Source organism: Phocoena phocoena, chromosome 20, assembly GCF_963924675.1.
Source record: "Phocoena phocoena chromosome 20, mPhoPho1.1, whole genome shotgun sequence".
NCBI lineage: Eukaryota > Metazoa > Chordata > Mammalia > Artiodactyla > Phocoenidae > Phocoena > Phocoena phocoena.
In genome coordinates this window covers 42,135,786-42,150,696 of record NC_089238.1, presented here as the reverse complement: position 1 = coordinate 42,150,696, position 14,911 = coordinate 42,135,786, and the positions used below count along the sequence as shown (strand labels likewise).

Sequence of the window (14,911 nt, the reverse complement as noted above, 5' to 3'; positions counted from 1 at the left end):
CTACCATCAAAATAGTGTCCATCGTACTGCAGCCCCTTAACCTTCACTATGTCTATTTAGAAATTAACAGAGAACCTTGGAAAGGAGAAAAGTTGAAAAATATGGGACAAAAACATATAAAACTGGGTTTTATATGTTGCATACAAAAACCGGAATTGGTAGAGTGCTTTTTTGTAATTGAAAAATGATTTGTTTTTAGAGATGTCACCTTTGGAAGTTAAATTAAGCAGTATATGCACTAAAGAAACTGCTTTACAATACAGGTACTTAAAAATTTTTTTTGTCTGTGATATGTTTTTCACTAAAAAATATTTTAGTAATTCTAAAAATAATTTTGGAAGGCATGGGAGAAGGATGGAGGAGCTAAATTATTATTTCAGGGTCTCTGAGTAGTGCATTTTGTCCAGTCCAGTCATGTAATTAAAGATTTGTAAGAATATATGTATAAATGAATCACTTTGCTGTACACCTGAAACTAACCCAATATTGTACGTCAACTATACTACAATAAAAAAATTTTTTTAATTAAAAAAAACTGAAAAGATTTATAAGAGAAATTGTTTTAGAAATCAAGGTGATAAAAATAACATTCAGCCTGGGATCATACCATTCAAGAAAAAGAGTGAGAAAACTGCTTGTAAAAGCCAAGATAATATAATCAAATTATGTTCATAAGATCCTACTCTTAGTAACAGAAATACTCAGTATAAACATTACAGAAATAACTCTTACCATTTATTCAACACTCTCATTTGCCAGGCACTGTGCTAGATGCTTTACGATCACGATTTCCACTTCTAAAAACTATTCTTAGGAAGACGGCTAGGCTGCTTTTTGAAACAGAAGGAAATGAAGCTTATTAAAGTTTAATGACTCATCTAAGGCCATACAGCTGATAGATGTGAGAACTGGTGTTTGAATCCAAGTTTTTTTCCCACACTACACAGCACCTACCGTAAAGAAAATCGGCAGAATAAACTGCTCTTACTGTTTTATCCAAATTTCATTTGTAAAATTCCACACATGACCTACTATTCTGATGGCAATATCTATCTTTCATAGTATTAATAAAAAAGAAAATTCATTACGTTCTTATCATGTGTTTGGAAAACAGTGTTATCACAGATAACAATACGCTATTCTTGTCCTCAGTTCCAACAATTTAGAACCTGTTACTCAAAACAAGAAGCCCTCTGATTCAAATATAAAACACAGCATTCTAGTTAGTCATAATCACAAAGATCCAAAACCCCGTTTTTGAGCCATTTCTGCATAATAAGAATCCAGCCTGCATTTGTCCATAACAGAATATTAAACTAAGAAGTCCCTGAAGAAGTCACAGTGTTGACAAAATTCAACATGATGGTGGAGCCTACACAGACACAGGAAACAAAGCTAGGCCCTTCCACACAGCCACAAGTCCTCGCGATGATTTCGTTTTAAGTCAATGTCTCTTCATGCCGCACATATTCCCCAATGTCTGCTTGATGAAATACCACAATCGCCATGGGGTCTACTTTCCTGCAGTCTTGTGTAGACTTTGCTGCCACCCCAAAACCCTGGGATTCAAAAGAAGAGACACTGATTCACTCAAGTCATTCAATAAGTACGTATTGAGGTCTGGAAACAACAAAGACGAAAAGATACAGTTCTTTGAAGAATTCAAAAGGTGCTGAGAATTTAGTCTCTCAAGCGCAGACTGAAAATACATCCATCTTGAATAAAAAGATACTTGATTTTTTAACAGCAACCATCTCTACTCACCAAAGGGATGTCTGCCATGGAGTACACCACAACTCCCTGGTACTGAGAAGTATTTTCAGTGATTCGACCAAGTCCAGATTTCAGCACATGGTTCCCATACAGGAAGGATTGCTCTGCTCCAGGTTTTATCCACACTTTATACTGTAAAAAAGAGAATTAAATCCAAGAGACATAAAAATGCTAAATAGTTAGACCCCTGCAGATAGGCTAACTGCTAGATTTATGGTTAATTTCCTTCTTTTTATCCCTTATGAACTAAGTTTTTTTGGTTCTTTTATTTATTTTCTTTTCAGTTGAAGTATAGTAATCTACAATACTATGTTAGTTGAAGGTGCAAAACATAGTGATCTGATATTTCTATACATTACAAAAGGATCACAATAATACAAAGTTACTGTATCTGTGTCATCTGTCTCCATACAAGATTATTAAGGTATTACTGACCATATGCCCCGTGCTATATATGTCACCTGTGAGGTTCGTCTGTCTTGTAACATGAATTTTAAAGAAAAGAGAGAAAGAGTCATGCTTCCCTTAATATGTTCACCCCGTGAAGAGACCAGCCAGGAGGTTCTTACCTCGACTCTACAATCAACTTCTCCCATGGGCAGTTTAACAGCTCTTTTCTGTACCCCACTACGCTCCTCTTCACAGCCACCTATTTGCTTTTTGGTCTTGAGCTGGGTCTGCATAGGCTTTTCAGTTTCTACTGGAGATAACTACCACTACGCGGCCACACAGGGCTCCTACACCTGAGCCCCGACCACGCCCAGGCAGCAAGATGTACACACATCTCCAGGTGCTGGCACTGACCCTAAGCACCGTCAGCGACTCCGTCGCAGAAAAGGTGCCCAATTCTGCCTTCTGATGTGGCCCTCAGCCTAGACTTCCTCCATCCCTAGTGGCGGACTGACACCACCCCACAAACCTTGGCATACGGTGCTAGGTAATCCAGAGCCGTGATGTGCAACCGAAACTTGTGGGTCTTCGTGAATTTTCCGAAGCACGTCCCCAGCGACACCAGCTTGTCACCGGAGATGTTGGCGGCCAACTTCAAAATCTTCTCACTGAAGGGATAAAGAAAAAGGCAGTGTCAGATGAGGGAGGCTGGAGGGACCCAGGACCCCACCCGGCTCCATGCTGCCTACCCGGCCCCGCGCCGCCTCACCTCACGTAGTACACCCGGTCGTTGTGCAGCCTGAAACAGTAGGTGCCGTCGGGCCTGTCGACCAGCAGCTGCAGATTCTCCCCGATGCTGAGAGCAAAAGGAGGACTAGAGGCCGCGCCCGGACTCATCCCGGCACCGCGCCCCCCGCTCCACCCACGCCCCTCCGCGCCACCCACACACTCCCTCTTCTGCCCCGCGCACTCTTACTATTTTGCTATCTTCTCAAACATTACTCGCGTCTCCTCTTCAGTCAGAGGCCGCATTTTCCCGCTGGGTTGGAACGCCGGATCCTCGTGCCTCAGTTACCGGAAACGGAAGATCAGCCGCTCCTTGGCAACCTCAAAGCCTGCCTCTCTAGCTGCTTTCCAGTCGTTTCCCCACGCTAGCGCCCCGTAACCTGGACGACTATCGGGGAAAGAAAGCGGGCCTGATGAGAAACCATAGAGACCGGAAGTACGCCCCGGCTGCTTTCGATTCTACGGAGTCAGCGCCCTCGCTGAGCGGGAGGGGAAGTGACGCTGCTGCTGAGAAGATGGCGGCAACAGCGACTCTCCCGCTCTCGACTAAGGCCTCGGCCACAGCGACGGCCACCGCGGCTGCTCTCGGGGAGGTGGAGGATGAAGGGCTCCTGGCGTCGCTGTTCCGGGACCGCTTCCCGGAGGCCCAGTGGCGGGAGCGGCCCGACGTGGGCCGCTACCTCAGGGAGTTGAGCGGCTCGGGGCTGGAACGGCTGCGGCGCGAGCCCGACCGCCTGGCCGAGGAGCGAGCGCAGCTGCTGCAGCAGACGCGCGACTTGGCCTTCGCCAACTACAAGACCTTCATCCGCGGCGCCGAGTGCACCGAGCGCATCCACCGCCTCTTTGGCGACGTGGAGGAGTCGCTTGGCCGCCTGCTCGACCGCTTGCCCAGCTTCCAACAGAGCTGCAGGTGCGGCGGGTCCGGTGCTATAAAGGGGCTTTTAATACCTGTAATCGCTATCATTTACGACGATAGAAATAGCTAACACTTAGATAGCGCTTACCATATGCCAGGTTCTCCTCTGAGCATTTCATTAATCCATTTAAACTGCACAGCAGCCTTCGAGGTAGGTATTGTTATTTGCATTTTGCGTATGAGGAAGTTAAGACACAGAGGTTAGTGACCGTCCCAGGGCACAGCTAGTAAGTTTCGAAGCCAGAATTGGAACCCAGCAGCACGTCCCTCTCTCATAGGGCTGTTGTGAGCACTAAATAGAATCCATGCAAAGCACTTATCATTGGGTCTGACATAATACTCTACAATTGTCAGCTTAACATATGTGCATATTTATGTAAACCTATACACACAACACAAACACACAACACACATGTACACACAACAGCTTGGACCAGAGGTCATCTGCTCTAAACCGTTCATTGATAGGAGGCTGACAAGGAAATCCTCCCGTTTGGGGACAGTAAAAATCATCATCCAAAAAAAAAAAATCTTCCTTTTTGACCCATATTCTCCCTCCCTCGACCCTTAATCCATTATCCCTAATTCTGCCTTCCAGTCTTTCGTGATAAAAGTTTAAGTTTTCTTTTGAGTCTTTGAATATTTGAAAATAGCTTTCATACTCTTCCAATCCCTTAGAATAGATGGAGGGCTTCACAAAGCAGGTGTCTGCAGTTACCGAGAAGAAATGGAGACTGTAGCAGGAACTGAGGTTGGACCATAGCATAGGAGATTAAGAGGCTGAGGGAACTTGGGGGTAAGGCTGTAGTTCTAGGCTAGTTAGGGCATTATGAAAATAATAAGAATAACTGTTATTAAAGGAACATTTACTCCATATCAGGTCCTATGTTAAATGCTTTATACACATCATCTTATTTAATCCTCACATCCTTAGGAGGTGGGTCCTGTTACTATTTTACCAATGAAGAAACAGTTGAGAGAGCCTAAGTACCTTGCTACAACTTGTTAAGTGGCAGATCTGGGTTCAAATCTTTTTATCACTTATTAGTTGTGTGATCTTGGACAAGTTGCTTAAAATCTCTGGGATTAAAATTTCAAGGGTAAAAGTACTTATCTAATGGGGTTGGTGTGAAGATTAAATCAGATAAATCAGCCCAGTGCTCAGTTCATAGTAAGTGCTTGGTATTTGTAGCGAAGACTTGGATGCAGAGCAGTGAACCACCAATGTACTCCTGATTGTTACTAGGAATTTTGTGAAAGAGGCTGAGGAGATCAGCTCCAATCGCCGAATGAACACCCTGACTCTAAACCGGCACACAGAAATCCTGGAAATCCTGGAGATCCCTCAGCTCATGGACACCTGTGTCCGGAACAGCTATTATGAAGAGGCCCTGGAGCTTGCAGCCTACGTACGCCGACTGGAAAGGAAATACTCCTCCATCCCTGTCATCCAGGTAGCCAACTTGCCCAGAGAGGACTCAAGCTGATGTTCTTGTGATCAGTAATTCTGTGGTCATCACTGACCGTTTAGGCAGAAACCTTAGGGAAACTCCTTGCATTTTTCACATCAGTTTCTGCAAGGAAGGCAGGCTTGATCATAAAACATACATTCATTATTCAGTCAGCTGATAAATATTAATCATGTGCCAGGCATTGATCTAGATGCTGGGGGTACAATGTGAACAAAGACAAGGCCTTGGCTCTCATAAGCTGCTAGTTGGCAAATAAATAAATAATATCCTTTCAGATAGTGTTAAGTATCTTAACAAAATAAACCAGGGAATGGGGCAGGAGGCTAAGGTGGGTTACTCTAGGTAGAGTGGTCAGGAAAGGCTCTTCTGGTGAGATAACATTTAAGCTGAGACCCAGATGACGAGAAGGAGCCAGCCACATGAAGATGGGGGAGAGCCAACCAGAAAGTGGTACGAACAAGTGTAGCAGGCTAAGGAGGGAAGAAGTTGGAGTGTTTGAAGTATAAAGATAGCCATTCTGGCTGGATTGCAGTGAGCAAGGGGAGAGCATTAGGAAGCAGGTAAGGGCAGAAGAACCAGGCGGGGCCCGTAGGCCGCAGTGAACCAAACCTTTGCTGGTGAACCTGTATGCATCAGTTTTAGGAAATCTACTTCGTATGTCAGGACAGCAGTGGGAATGTTGGTCTGCAGTATTCAGGGTTAGTGGAATGGGTTCCAGGGAGTGTCTTTCCCAGCGTGGTGACTCACCCCCTGTGTCGTCAGGGCATTGTGAACGAAGTGCGCCAGTCCATGCAGCTGATGCTGAGCCAGCTGATCCAACAACTGAGGACGAACATCCAGCTCCCTGCCTGCCTCCGTGTCATTGGCTTCTTACGGCAAATGGATGTCTTCACCGAGGCTGAGTTGAGGGTCAGGTTTCTTCAGGCCCGAGATGCTTGGCTCCGTTCTATCCTGACTGCCATCCCCAGTGATGATCCCTATTTCCACATCACGAAAACCATCGAGGCCTGCCGTGTCCATCTGTTCGATATTATCACCCAGTACCGTGCCATCTTCTCAGACGAGGACCCGTTGCTGCCCCCTGCCACGGGCGAGCACACCGTGAATGAGAGTGCCATCTTCCATGGCTGGGTGCTGCAGAAAGTCTCACAATTCCTGCAGGTGCTGGAGACTGACCTTAACCGAGGGATAGGCAGCCGTCTGGACTCTCTGCTGGGCCAGTGCATGTACTTTGGACTGTCTTTTAGCCGGGTAGGGGCTGATTTCCGGGGTCAGTTAGCTCCTGTTTTCCAGCGAGTGGCTATCAGCACTTTCCAGAAAGCAATTCAGGAAACGGTCGAGAAGTTCCAGGATGAAATGAACTCCTACACCCTCATCTCAACTCCAGCCATCCTGAGCAGCAGTAACCTGCCTGCTGCTGTTCCAGTCACTCAGCCGGGGACCCTGCAGCCACCCATGGTGCTCTTAGACTTCCCACCCCTTGCCTGCTTCCTCAACAATATTCTGGTCGCCTTCAATGATCTGCGCCTCTGCTGCCCCATGGCCCTGGCGCAGGATGTGACTGCGGCCCTGGAAGACGCCCTTGCCAAGGTGAGCACATACTGTTGGCTCTCTTCTGGGGCCTCCTTTAGTAACAGGTGGCCAGACTTTTGTAATAAACCAGTCTGTGTGACAGTGGTGCCTGCTGACTTCGGTTTAGTGTGGTTTTAGAGGTTTTTCTGGTTGAAAAGCTCTGGTTAGTCTCCTTTCATGAAGTGTCTCACCTGTAGTAATGGTTCAGTAATATATTGATTTTCTATTGCTGCATAACAAACTCACACAAACATAGCAGCTTAAAACAACACACATTTATCATGTCTGTTTCTGTCAGTCAGGAGTCCAGGCACAGCCTAAATGGGTTGGTCCTCTGCTCACAAGGTTGTAGTCAAGGTGTTGGCCAGGCTGTGGACTCATCTGGAGCTCAGGGTCCCCTCCTTTCAAGCTCACTCACAGTGGCAGATTTCTGTTCCTTACAGTTGTAGGACTGAGGCCCTCAACTCCTAGAGACCAACCCACTCCATAGGCAGTTCAGTGTGGCTTTTTGATTCTTCAGAGCCAATGGGAGAGCATCTCTCCTTGCTAAGTCTCCTTTAGAGGAGTCCTCAACCCTCTTTTAAGAGGCTCATCTAATTAGGGTAGGCCCACCCAGGATAACCTCCCTTTTCATTAATTCAATCAGCCAGTTAGGGACGTTAATTAAAACGGCCAAATCCTTCACCTTCGCCATATTCTGTGGGTTAGAAACAAGTCACAGATTCTGCCTGCACTCAAGGGGAGGAGATTACACAAAGGAGTGGATACCAGGGGGCGGGGATTACAAGCGCCATATTAGAATTCTGCCTAATACAAGTAATACTACCAATATTGCTAATATCCGAGTATGGTGCATTTTTACACGTTAAATCTTTAGATATTGGGTGTTTCTTGTAATTGACGACATCTTACAGTTGCTGTCAGCCAGGTGGCAGTTGTGATGTGGTTGTATAAAATCTTTCTGTGGATGTCCTCCTGTAAGAAAGAGCAAGGAGGGCTTCCCTGGTGGTGCAGTGGTTGAGAGTCTGCCTGCCAACACAGGGGACATGGGTTCATGCCCCGGTCCGGGAAGATCCCATATGCCGCGGAGCAGCTGGGCCTGTGAGCCATGGCCGCTGAGCCTGCGCGTCTGGAGCCTGTGCTCCACAACGGGAGAGGCCACAACAGTGAGAGGCCTGCGTACCGCAAAAAAAAAAAAAAAAAAAAAAAAAAAAACAAGGAAGCATGAGCAATGAAGCCTTTTAGGGTCAGTGAAATTCAGATAATAGTAATTAGCTAATATTCATCTAGAGCTTACTTCATGCCACGTAATTTATCATACTTTACACATATTAAAACTTAATTCTCATAACCCTGTCAGGTTAGGTTCTGTTGCTGGCCCTACTTTATAGATGAGGGAACTCAGGCACAGAGGGCGTGGGGTGCTTAAGTAATCACTTAGAGGCCACAGAACCAGTGAGTGGCATAGCTGGAATTTGAGCCCAGAACTCTGGTGACTCTGGCACCAGAGTCTATGTTCGTTATTTATTTATTTATTTGTTTGTTTGGCCGTGCCTCTTGGCTTGTAACCAGAGATTGAACCTGGGCCCTTGGCAGTGAAAGCACAGAGCTCTAACCACTGGACTGCCAGGGAATTCCCCAGACTTTATGTTCTTAACCCTGGCACTGTGACCCTGCCTGTAATGTCAGCTAGGCTGTTATTTGTATGTGGAACTTCTTTTCCAGCTGTATTTTTTCCTCCTTTACAATTTTCTAGTGGTTCTAGCATTGTGGAACTTCAGAGGCCTTACTCAGTAGAAGCCTTTTATAGTGTTGCTTCATCTTCCTGGATCCACCATAGTTCTGGTCCATCTCCCATGGGAGCCAAAAGCAATGTATTCTGTGTATAATTTCATGATGCTCCTCCACTGGAACTGGAAACTGCACTAGTAATAAAACTAGTTGGATAAGAAATACATCAGTGAAGTGACAGAATTGTGAAGATTGACCACAATTGTGAATTTAAACAAGATAATAATATCATGTACGGTTTGGAACAACTTTCTTCATGAAAACTTGAGGGGTGCACATTTGTACCTAGCTTTATATACTGCTGATGGTGATAGACTAACCCGGTGATTGATGGTGCCCTTGTCTCTTAGGTAACAAAAGTAATCTTGGCCTTCCATCGTGCCGAAGAGGCTGCCTTCAGCAGTGGGGAGCAAGAGCTCTTCGTCCAGTTCTGCACTGTCTTCCTGGAAGACCTCGTTCCTTATTTAAATCGCTGTCTCCAAGTCCTTTTTCCTCCAGCTCAGATGGCACAGACCTTAGGTAAAAGAAGGGAAAAGATTCCTAAAACTATTTTATTGACATAATTCACATACTAAATAATTCACCTATTTGTAAAATTCAAGGTTTTTATTAAGTGTACACAGGTGTGCAACTGTTACTACCATCTAGTTTTAGAAAGATCCCCGGTGTTCATTTGTGGTCATTCCCCAATCTTGCCCTTAGTCCCTGGCAGCCACTAATCTTTCTGTTGCAGTAGATTTGCCCTTTCTGGACATTTCATATCAACAGAATCATACATTATGTTTATATCTAGCTAAGTGGAAGAAGCCAGTCACAAAAGAACCACATAATGTATGATTCCATTGACATTAAATGTTTACAGATGGTGTTTTTAAAATATTTTTTAGAATTTACCTTCCCTTCCCTATGCCCCCTCTCTCTCTGCCTGTGAAGGGGGTGTGGGAGGCACAATTTCCCAAAGGGTAGTGGGCCAGTGATCCCACTAGCAGAGTGGCTGCTCTCTGCTCCCCCAGCTTTTCCTTGGGCCTGTCCAGGGAAGCCAGTGCCTGCTGAGGCTCTCCTGGTGCTTTTTTTCTCCATCCGTCCTGCACTGTGCTGTTCCCATTACTTTCAAAGTCTGGCTTTACTGCATAGGTGCCTGTCCCATATCACAAAGGTGATTTTTATTGTATTGAAATATGGTAACTGTGTTCGTTACTTCTAATAAGTGTTTTTTTGTTTTTGTTTTTTTACCTGTGACACATAATTAAATTCATTAAACGCTTTTTCCACTTCTATTCTTTACCATCTGGGCCAGGCATTCCACCCACTCAGCTCTCCAAGTACGGAAACCTGGGGCATGTGAACGTCAGCGTCGTCCAGGAGCCTCTGGCCTTTATCCTGCCGAAGAGAGAGATGGCCTTCTGTCTAGACGACAAGGCGCTAGTCCCCGAGGTCACAGCTCCAGCGCCAGAACCCCCAGCCGAGGGGCCAGTCCTCGAACCTGTCACCCCGGCTTTCCCTGACGGGGGGCAACAGGAGGTGGGATCCGTGGGACCGCCGCAGGCAGCCGACGAGCCTAGTGCAGGCACTTGACAGGCGCCCTCTGCGCCTGGGCCAGTGCGGCGGGTACCGGGGCCCCGGAGCCCGAGGGGCTTACTTACTGCAGGGCCCGGTGGGAACGGGAGTTGCCGCGCGTGGGAGAGGCTGCGAAGGCATAATTAATGGGAGAACCTCCTGGATATTCTTGTAAATGCTTGATTAAACTATTAGAAATGGAATTAAATAATAAAGCTGGTGGACGCCACCCAGAGGCAGGCTGCGAAGCGTGAGCGGCGCCGGCGTTCCCGGAAGGCCCGCGGGAACTGCACTTCCCGGAGTCCCTGGGGGCGGGAGCTTCGGCTACGGGGGCCGGCGAGGGACGCGTGCGGGCGGGTGGCTAGGCTTCACGCGCCATGGGTCAGCTGGGGGCTGGGCTGCTGCTGCGGTGGCTGCGGGCGCGTGGCTGCGTGAGGCCGGTCTTGCAGTGGGGAGAGCGGGTAGCGGGCGGCGGCGCCCGGGCCTGCAGCTCCAGCCACCCCCCGGATGGCCTCGAGGGCCCGGCGCGCCGGCGCTCCTACTGGCGCTACGTGCGGCGTCTGGTGCAGGGAGCGCCGGAGCCGCCGTACCCGCGCGTGTGCCAGGTCGGGGACCCGGCGCTGCGGGCCGTGGCGGCCCCGGTAGAGCCGGCACAGCTGGCGGGACCCGAGCTGCAGCAGCTGGTGCAGCGGCTGGTGCAGGTGATGCGGCGCCGCCGCTGCGTGGGCTTGAGTGCGCCGCAGCTCGGAGTGCCGCTGCAGGTGCTGGCGGTCGAGTTCCCCGAGGCGCTCTTCCGCGCATGCGCGCCGCGCGTGCGCGAGGCCCGTCAGATGGAAACCTTCCCCCTGCGCGTGTTCGTGAACCCCAGCCTGCGTGTGCTGGACAGCCGCCTGGTCACCTTCCCCGAGGGCTGCGAGAGCATCAGCGGCTTCTTGGCCTGCGTGCCCCGCTTCCAGGCGGTACAGATCTCAGGTGCGGGGCGGTGGGGTCCCTGGGGTGGATAGGTAAATGCGTGCTCCCCTTTAACCTGCGGAGGCGGCGGCCTCGGATCCCACGAAACGGTTTCCGCAAAGTTCCAGTTAAAGCGTAGACATGTTGATGGCTGATCAGCGGAACCTACCTACCCACGAGCAGACCCTGGAGTGGACAAAATTCAGGACTGACGCAATGCGATGGGGCAGGAGGCGCCTGTGAGAGCAGAGCCAGCTCAAGTGGGGCACAGGGTTGGGGGGTTGGGGTTTGGGAGGGTGGCCTGATTCCCCTGTTAGCTCACACCACATCCTCTGCCCTGTCACTCACCTTGTGCCTGTTTCTCTGTCTCTGTCTCTCACACACACACACACACACACACACACACACACACTTTCTTCTGCGCCAATTAGATCTGTCACGTGGAATGGGAGAAGTAGAACCCAGCTTTGCCTAACCCAAAGTGATAAGCCATTACCTGTCATACCACAGTATGTTTTGCAGAGTGTGATTCTTTGCTGGGGTTGGGATGATTGTTCCTCTTGAGCAAGTCACTTGGGAAGATCATTTCTCATTTCAGCCCCATAGCGAACCCAGCAACCTACTCGTCAGAGTTGGGAACCAGGCTGAATACTTGGTAAGAGACAGAGTTCAGACTTCTTTTCTAGGAAGCATAGGGGCTGCCGTCTGCATTCCCTTCTGATATTGCCTCTTGTAAATAGGAACAGCCAGGGGCAAGGAAAGGCTAAGTAGGTTGAGAATGATGCAGTTCAGCATGTCCTCACCCAGGCTGTACCTTCCTTTTCAGGGATGGACCCCGGAGGAGAGCAGGTGGTGTGGCAGGCCAGTGGGTGGGCAGCCCGCATCATCCAGCATGAGATGGACCACTTGCAGGGCTGCCTGTTCATTGACAAAATGGACAGCAAGACATTTACAAACATCCATTGGATGGAGGTGAATGACTAAAGCTTTCCTGCTGCATCTGAGGACCCTGAAAACCAAGACACAAACATTTTGGCTTTAAGCTGGGCATGTCTTACCTGGCATCCCCTTGGTATTGGCTCTGCTCCGACAGAAAACAATGGCCTGTCAAAGCATGCCTTCCTGAGTTGGAGGAAGATGTTAATGTTTGCCCTGAAATGAGCCTTCAACTTGAGAAGAAAAATAACTCCCCTGAAGGAGTGGACATTTCCTGGCAATTTTGTATGGAGATAAAGATGGGGCAGGGGCAAGTAAATAGCCACTCTCAGTAGACATGATTTCAGAAGAGCTGTATCATCTGTTCCCAAAGCCAAGATTAGATAATATAGTCCCCAAACACCTGAAAGCTGTGTTTTAAAATGTGGATTAAGGGACTTCCCTGGTGGCGCAGTGGTTGAGAATCTGCCTGCGAATGCGGGGGACGTGGGTTCGAGCCCTGGTCTGGGAGGATCCCACATGCCGCGGAGCAACTAGGCCCGTGAGCCACAACTACTGAGCCTGCGCGTCTGGAGCCTGTGCTCTACAACAAGAGAGCCCGCGATAGTGAGAGGCCCGCGCGCCGCAATGAAGAGTGGCCCCCGCTTGCCACAACTAGAGAAAGCCCTCGCACAGAAACGAAGACCCAACACAGCAAAAATAAATAAAATAAATTAATAAACTCCTACCCCCAACATCTTCTTTAAAAAAAAAAAAAAATGTCGATTAAGGCTGTGGTTGATCGTCTTCACCAAGTTCTTACATTTACAAAGGGCTCAAGTGTGTTACCTGCATAGTCTCCATTTGTTTTGGATACCAGTTTGCCTGTGGAAGTAAAACACAGGACAGAATGTCCCCAGTTCAATGACAATATTAACGTAACTGAGTATTCATACATTTTAACAGGTTCAGATACAGTTTAGGTCTCCAGCTTTTGCTTTCCACCTTTAACAGACCTGGGGAAGACTTTTCTGCTGAGATCTCTTAGGCAGCTGGTACTTGGCTCATTCTTTGGATGGAGGCCATGGAGCAGGGCTGGGGGAGGGGTGATATAGGTTTCCCCACGATCTGAAAGAAGAGTGTTCTGATGAAACCTTTCCTAAGCTGAAATAGCATAAATTGAAGAAGCAGTTACCTTAGGACACATCTTGCTAACAGATGCACAAAATAAATGGAGATAAAGCACAGATTGTCACAGATACAGTTCAAAACTGTGGTGGCTTGATGCTGAGCGCAGCTCCCAGGTAAGGAGCTTGACGGTGCCACTCTGGCAGCTCTGAGTGCGTGCTGCTTCTATAATGGCTCACTGCAAAACAAAAGCTGAATGCTGTTTCAGCTTTCACCTTTTTCATAGAAGTGAAAATCCTCTTCAAATTTCTTTCCGTTAGTGAAAACAGGTACTAATATAGGTCTTTCATAAAAGCAAAGCAGTGTAAAGTGAAGTTACAAAAAGTGGGGGATGCCTGTAGTTGAGAAGGAGCAAAGAGCCTCTTCCTGTCACAATTAGGGCAGAAACAGAAAGCAGAACTTGTGCTTCCTCGTCAGCACACTTATTCTGAAAAAAATAAATTAGCATCATGGTGACCAGTGTTTTAGCTTTAAGATTCTGTCACAGCTTTGTCAAGAGGTTAAGGAACTCATTTCTTTTGATACTTGTCTTACCTCATTTTTATGTTGAGTTTTGCCATGCAGGTACTCTTACCAAAGTCCTCAAAATCCAAGTACCCATAGAGTAAGAAGTCCGGTAAGTTGTTAGAGAAAACGTGTTTTAAACAGTAGTTAATTAAATGACCCCAGGAAAGACCCATTTTCCCCCATGGCTTTCTCTAAACAGCCAAGCCTGGGGGCCTGTGAGGCCAAGCAAAAGAGAACTGGCTCTCTGTGCATCACACTTCAGAAAGAAACAGGGCCCAGCACTGCCCTGAGGTGAGGACAGAGACTCAGCCACCTGGGAATCTGTAGTGAGCTCTCACGTATACTGGAAACACGTATCCTTAGGAAAGTTAGAATTCAGTGAGCCTCCTTTCTATTGGACACTGTTCAGAAGCTCCTGCAGGATGGCATCAAAACATTCTGAAGATTCCTTACAGGCTCTGCGGTTAACAGTCCTTAGTAATGCCTTTGTAATGCAGATCAGTAGTATTTGCCTGAAGCTTCCTGAATCAAGGCCTAAAAGTAAATGATTGCCCAGGGTGGACTGTGGAGAAAGCCTGAGACTACGCTGCTGACAATATATGAAATTTACTGTTGTAACCAAATCCACATACAAGGAAGGATTTGATCAACTAGCCCAAGACACTACAACCCAAAGACAACAAATTCTTGCATTTACAAGAAAGAAAATCTCTCCCACCTTGGCCAGATATTATCAGCTGCAAAACCACACAGATCAGCACCTTGAGCTAATAAAAGTTGTAGAAGTCAACTTCCACAGTGAAAATCAATGTAGGCAGAAGGTTTAGAACAGAATTCCCAGGTAGGGAGGAAGTGAATTTCAGAGCAAGCGCTTAGGGAAGGAAATTCCTCTGCACATATTAGCCACATTGAGCATAGCCACCGTGCCAGCCTCAGTAGTGAACAGAACATTCATTTGCCCTGTTACTGGTGGTAGAGAGATAAATGGAAAGGCAGGGCAGCTGTGAAAGCTGTGACTAGAGCTGTGAGGATGAACCACAGCAGTCCTACAGTTTCTGCTAACCCCTGTGACTTGCCAAGGTGTTCAAGCAGT

General features: G+C 47.7%; 2 protein-coding genes across 4 annotated transcripts; one reads left to right on the top strand and one right to left on the bottom strand.

The window, feature by feature from the left end:
* Positions 1 to 332: 332 nt before the first annotated feature.
* On the bottom strand, positions 333 to 3,214 carry NIP7 (nucleolar pre-rRNA processing protein NIP7). Of its 2 annotated transcripts, XM_065899233.1 has the most exons (5): positions 3,140 to 3,214; positions 2,933 to 3,019; positions 2,693 to 2,831; positions 1,765 to 1,905; positions 333 to 1,559 (listed from the first exon to the last, which is right to left on the bottom strand). In XM_065899233.1, exons 1-5 carry the CDS (start codon positions 3,193 to 3,195, stop codon positions 1,440 to 1,442), a joined length of 543 nt encoding a protein of 180 aa, XP_065755305.1. In that variant the 5' UTR covers positions 3,196 to 3,214; the 3' UTR covers positions 333 to 1,439. The 2 variants fall into 2 exon arrangements, with proteins under 2 accessions (XP_065755305.1, XP_065755306.1); XM_065899234.1 differs by lacking the exon at positions 1,765 to 1,905 and having other exon boundaries at positions 1,440 to 1,559; positions 3,140 to 3,195.
* Positions 3,215 to 3,446: 232 nt separating this feature from the next.
* COG8 (component of oligomeric golgi complex 8) lies at positions 3,447 to 12,192 on the top strand. 2 transcript variants are annotated; one of them, XM_065898951.1, is made up of 7 exons: positions 3,447 to 3,859; positions 5,112 to 5,319; positions 6,100 to 6,927; positions 9,051 to 9,219; positions 9,998 to 10,173; position 11,731; positions 12,035 to 12,192. In XM_065898951.1, the coding sequence occupies exons 1-7, from the start codon at positions 3,465 to 3,467 to the stop codon at positions 12,190 to 12,192; spliced, it is 1,935 nt and encodes a 644-aa protein (XP_065755023.1). In that variant the 5' UTR covers positions 3,447 to 3,464. The 2 variants fall into 2 exon arrangements, with proteins under 2 accessions (XP_065755023.1, XP_065755024.1); XM_065898952.1 differs by lacking the exons at positions 9,998 to 10,173; position 11,731.
* Positions 12,193 to 14,911: the final 2,719 nt, after the last annotated feature.

Excerpts from the sequence above, each read along its gene's own strand:
- NIP7 (XM_065899233.1), bottom strand. The coding sequence starts at position 3,195 with ATGCGGCCTCTGACTGAAGAGGAGACGCGAGTAATGTTTGAGAAGATA. Across the intron at positions 2,832-2,932 it reads GACCGGGTGTACTACGTGAG|TGAGAAGATTTTGAAGTTGG; the intron begins GTGAGGCGGCGC and ends TTATCCCTTCAG. Across the intron at positions 1,560-1,764 it reads CCATGGCAGACATCCCTTTG|GGTTTTGGGGTGGCAGCAAA; the intron begins GTGAGTAGAGAT and ends TTTGAATCCCAG.
- COG8 (XM_065898951.1), top strand. The coding sequence starts at position 3,465 with ATGGCGGCAACAGCGACTCTCCCGCTCTCGACTAAGGCCTCGGCCACA. Across the intron at positions 3,860-5,111 it reads AGCTTCCAACAGAGCTGCAG|GAATTTTGTGAAAGAGGCTG; the intron begins GTGCGGCGGGTC and ends GATTGTTACTAG. Across the intron at positions 6,928-9,050 it reads TGGAAGACGCCCTTGCCAAG|GTAACAAAAGTAATCTTGGC; the intron begins GTGAGCACATAC and ends CTTGTCTCTTAG.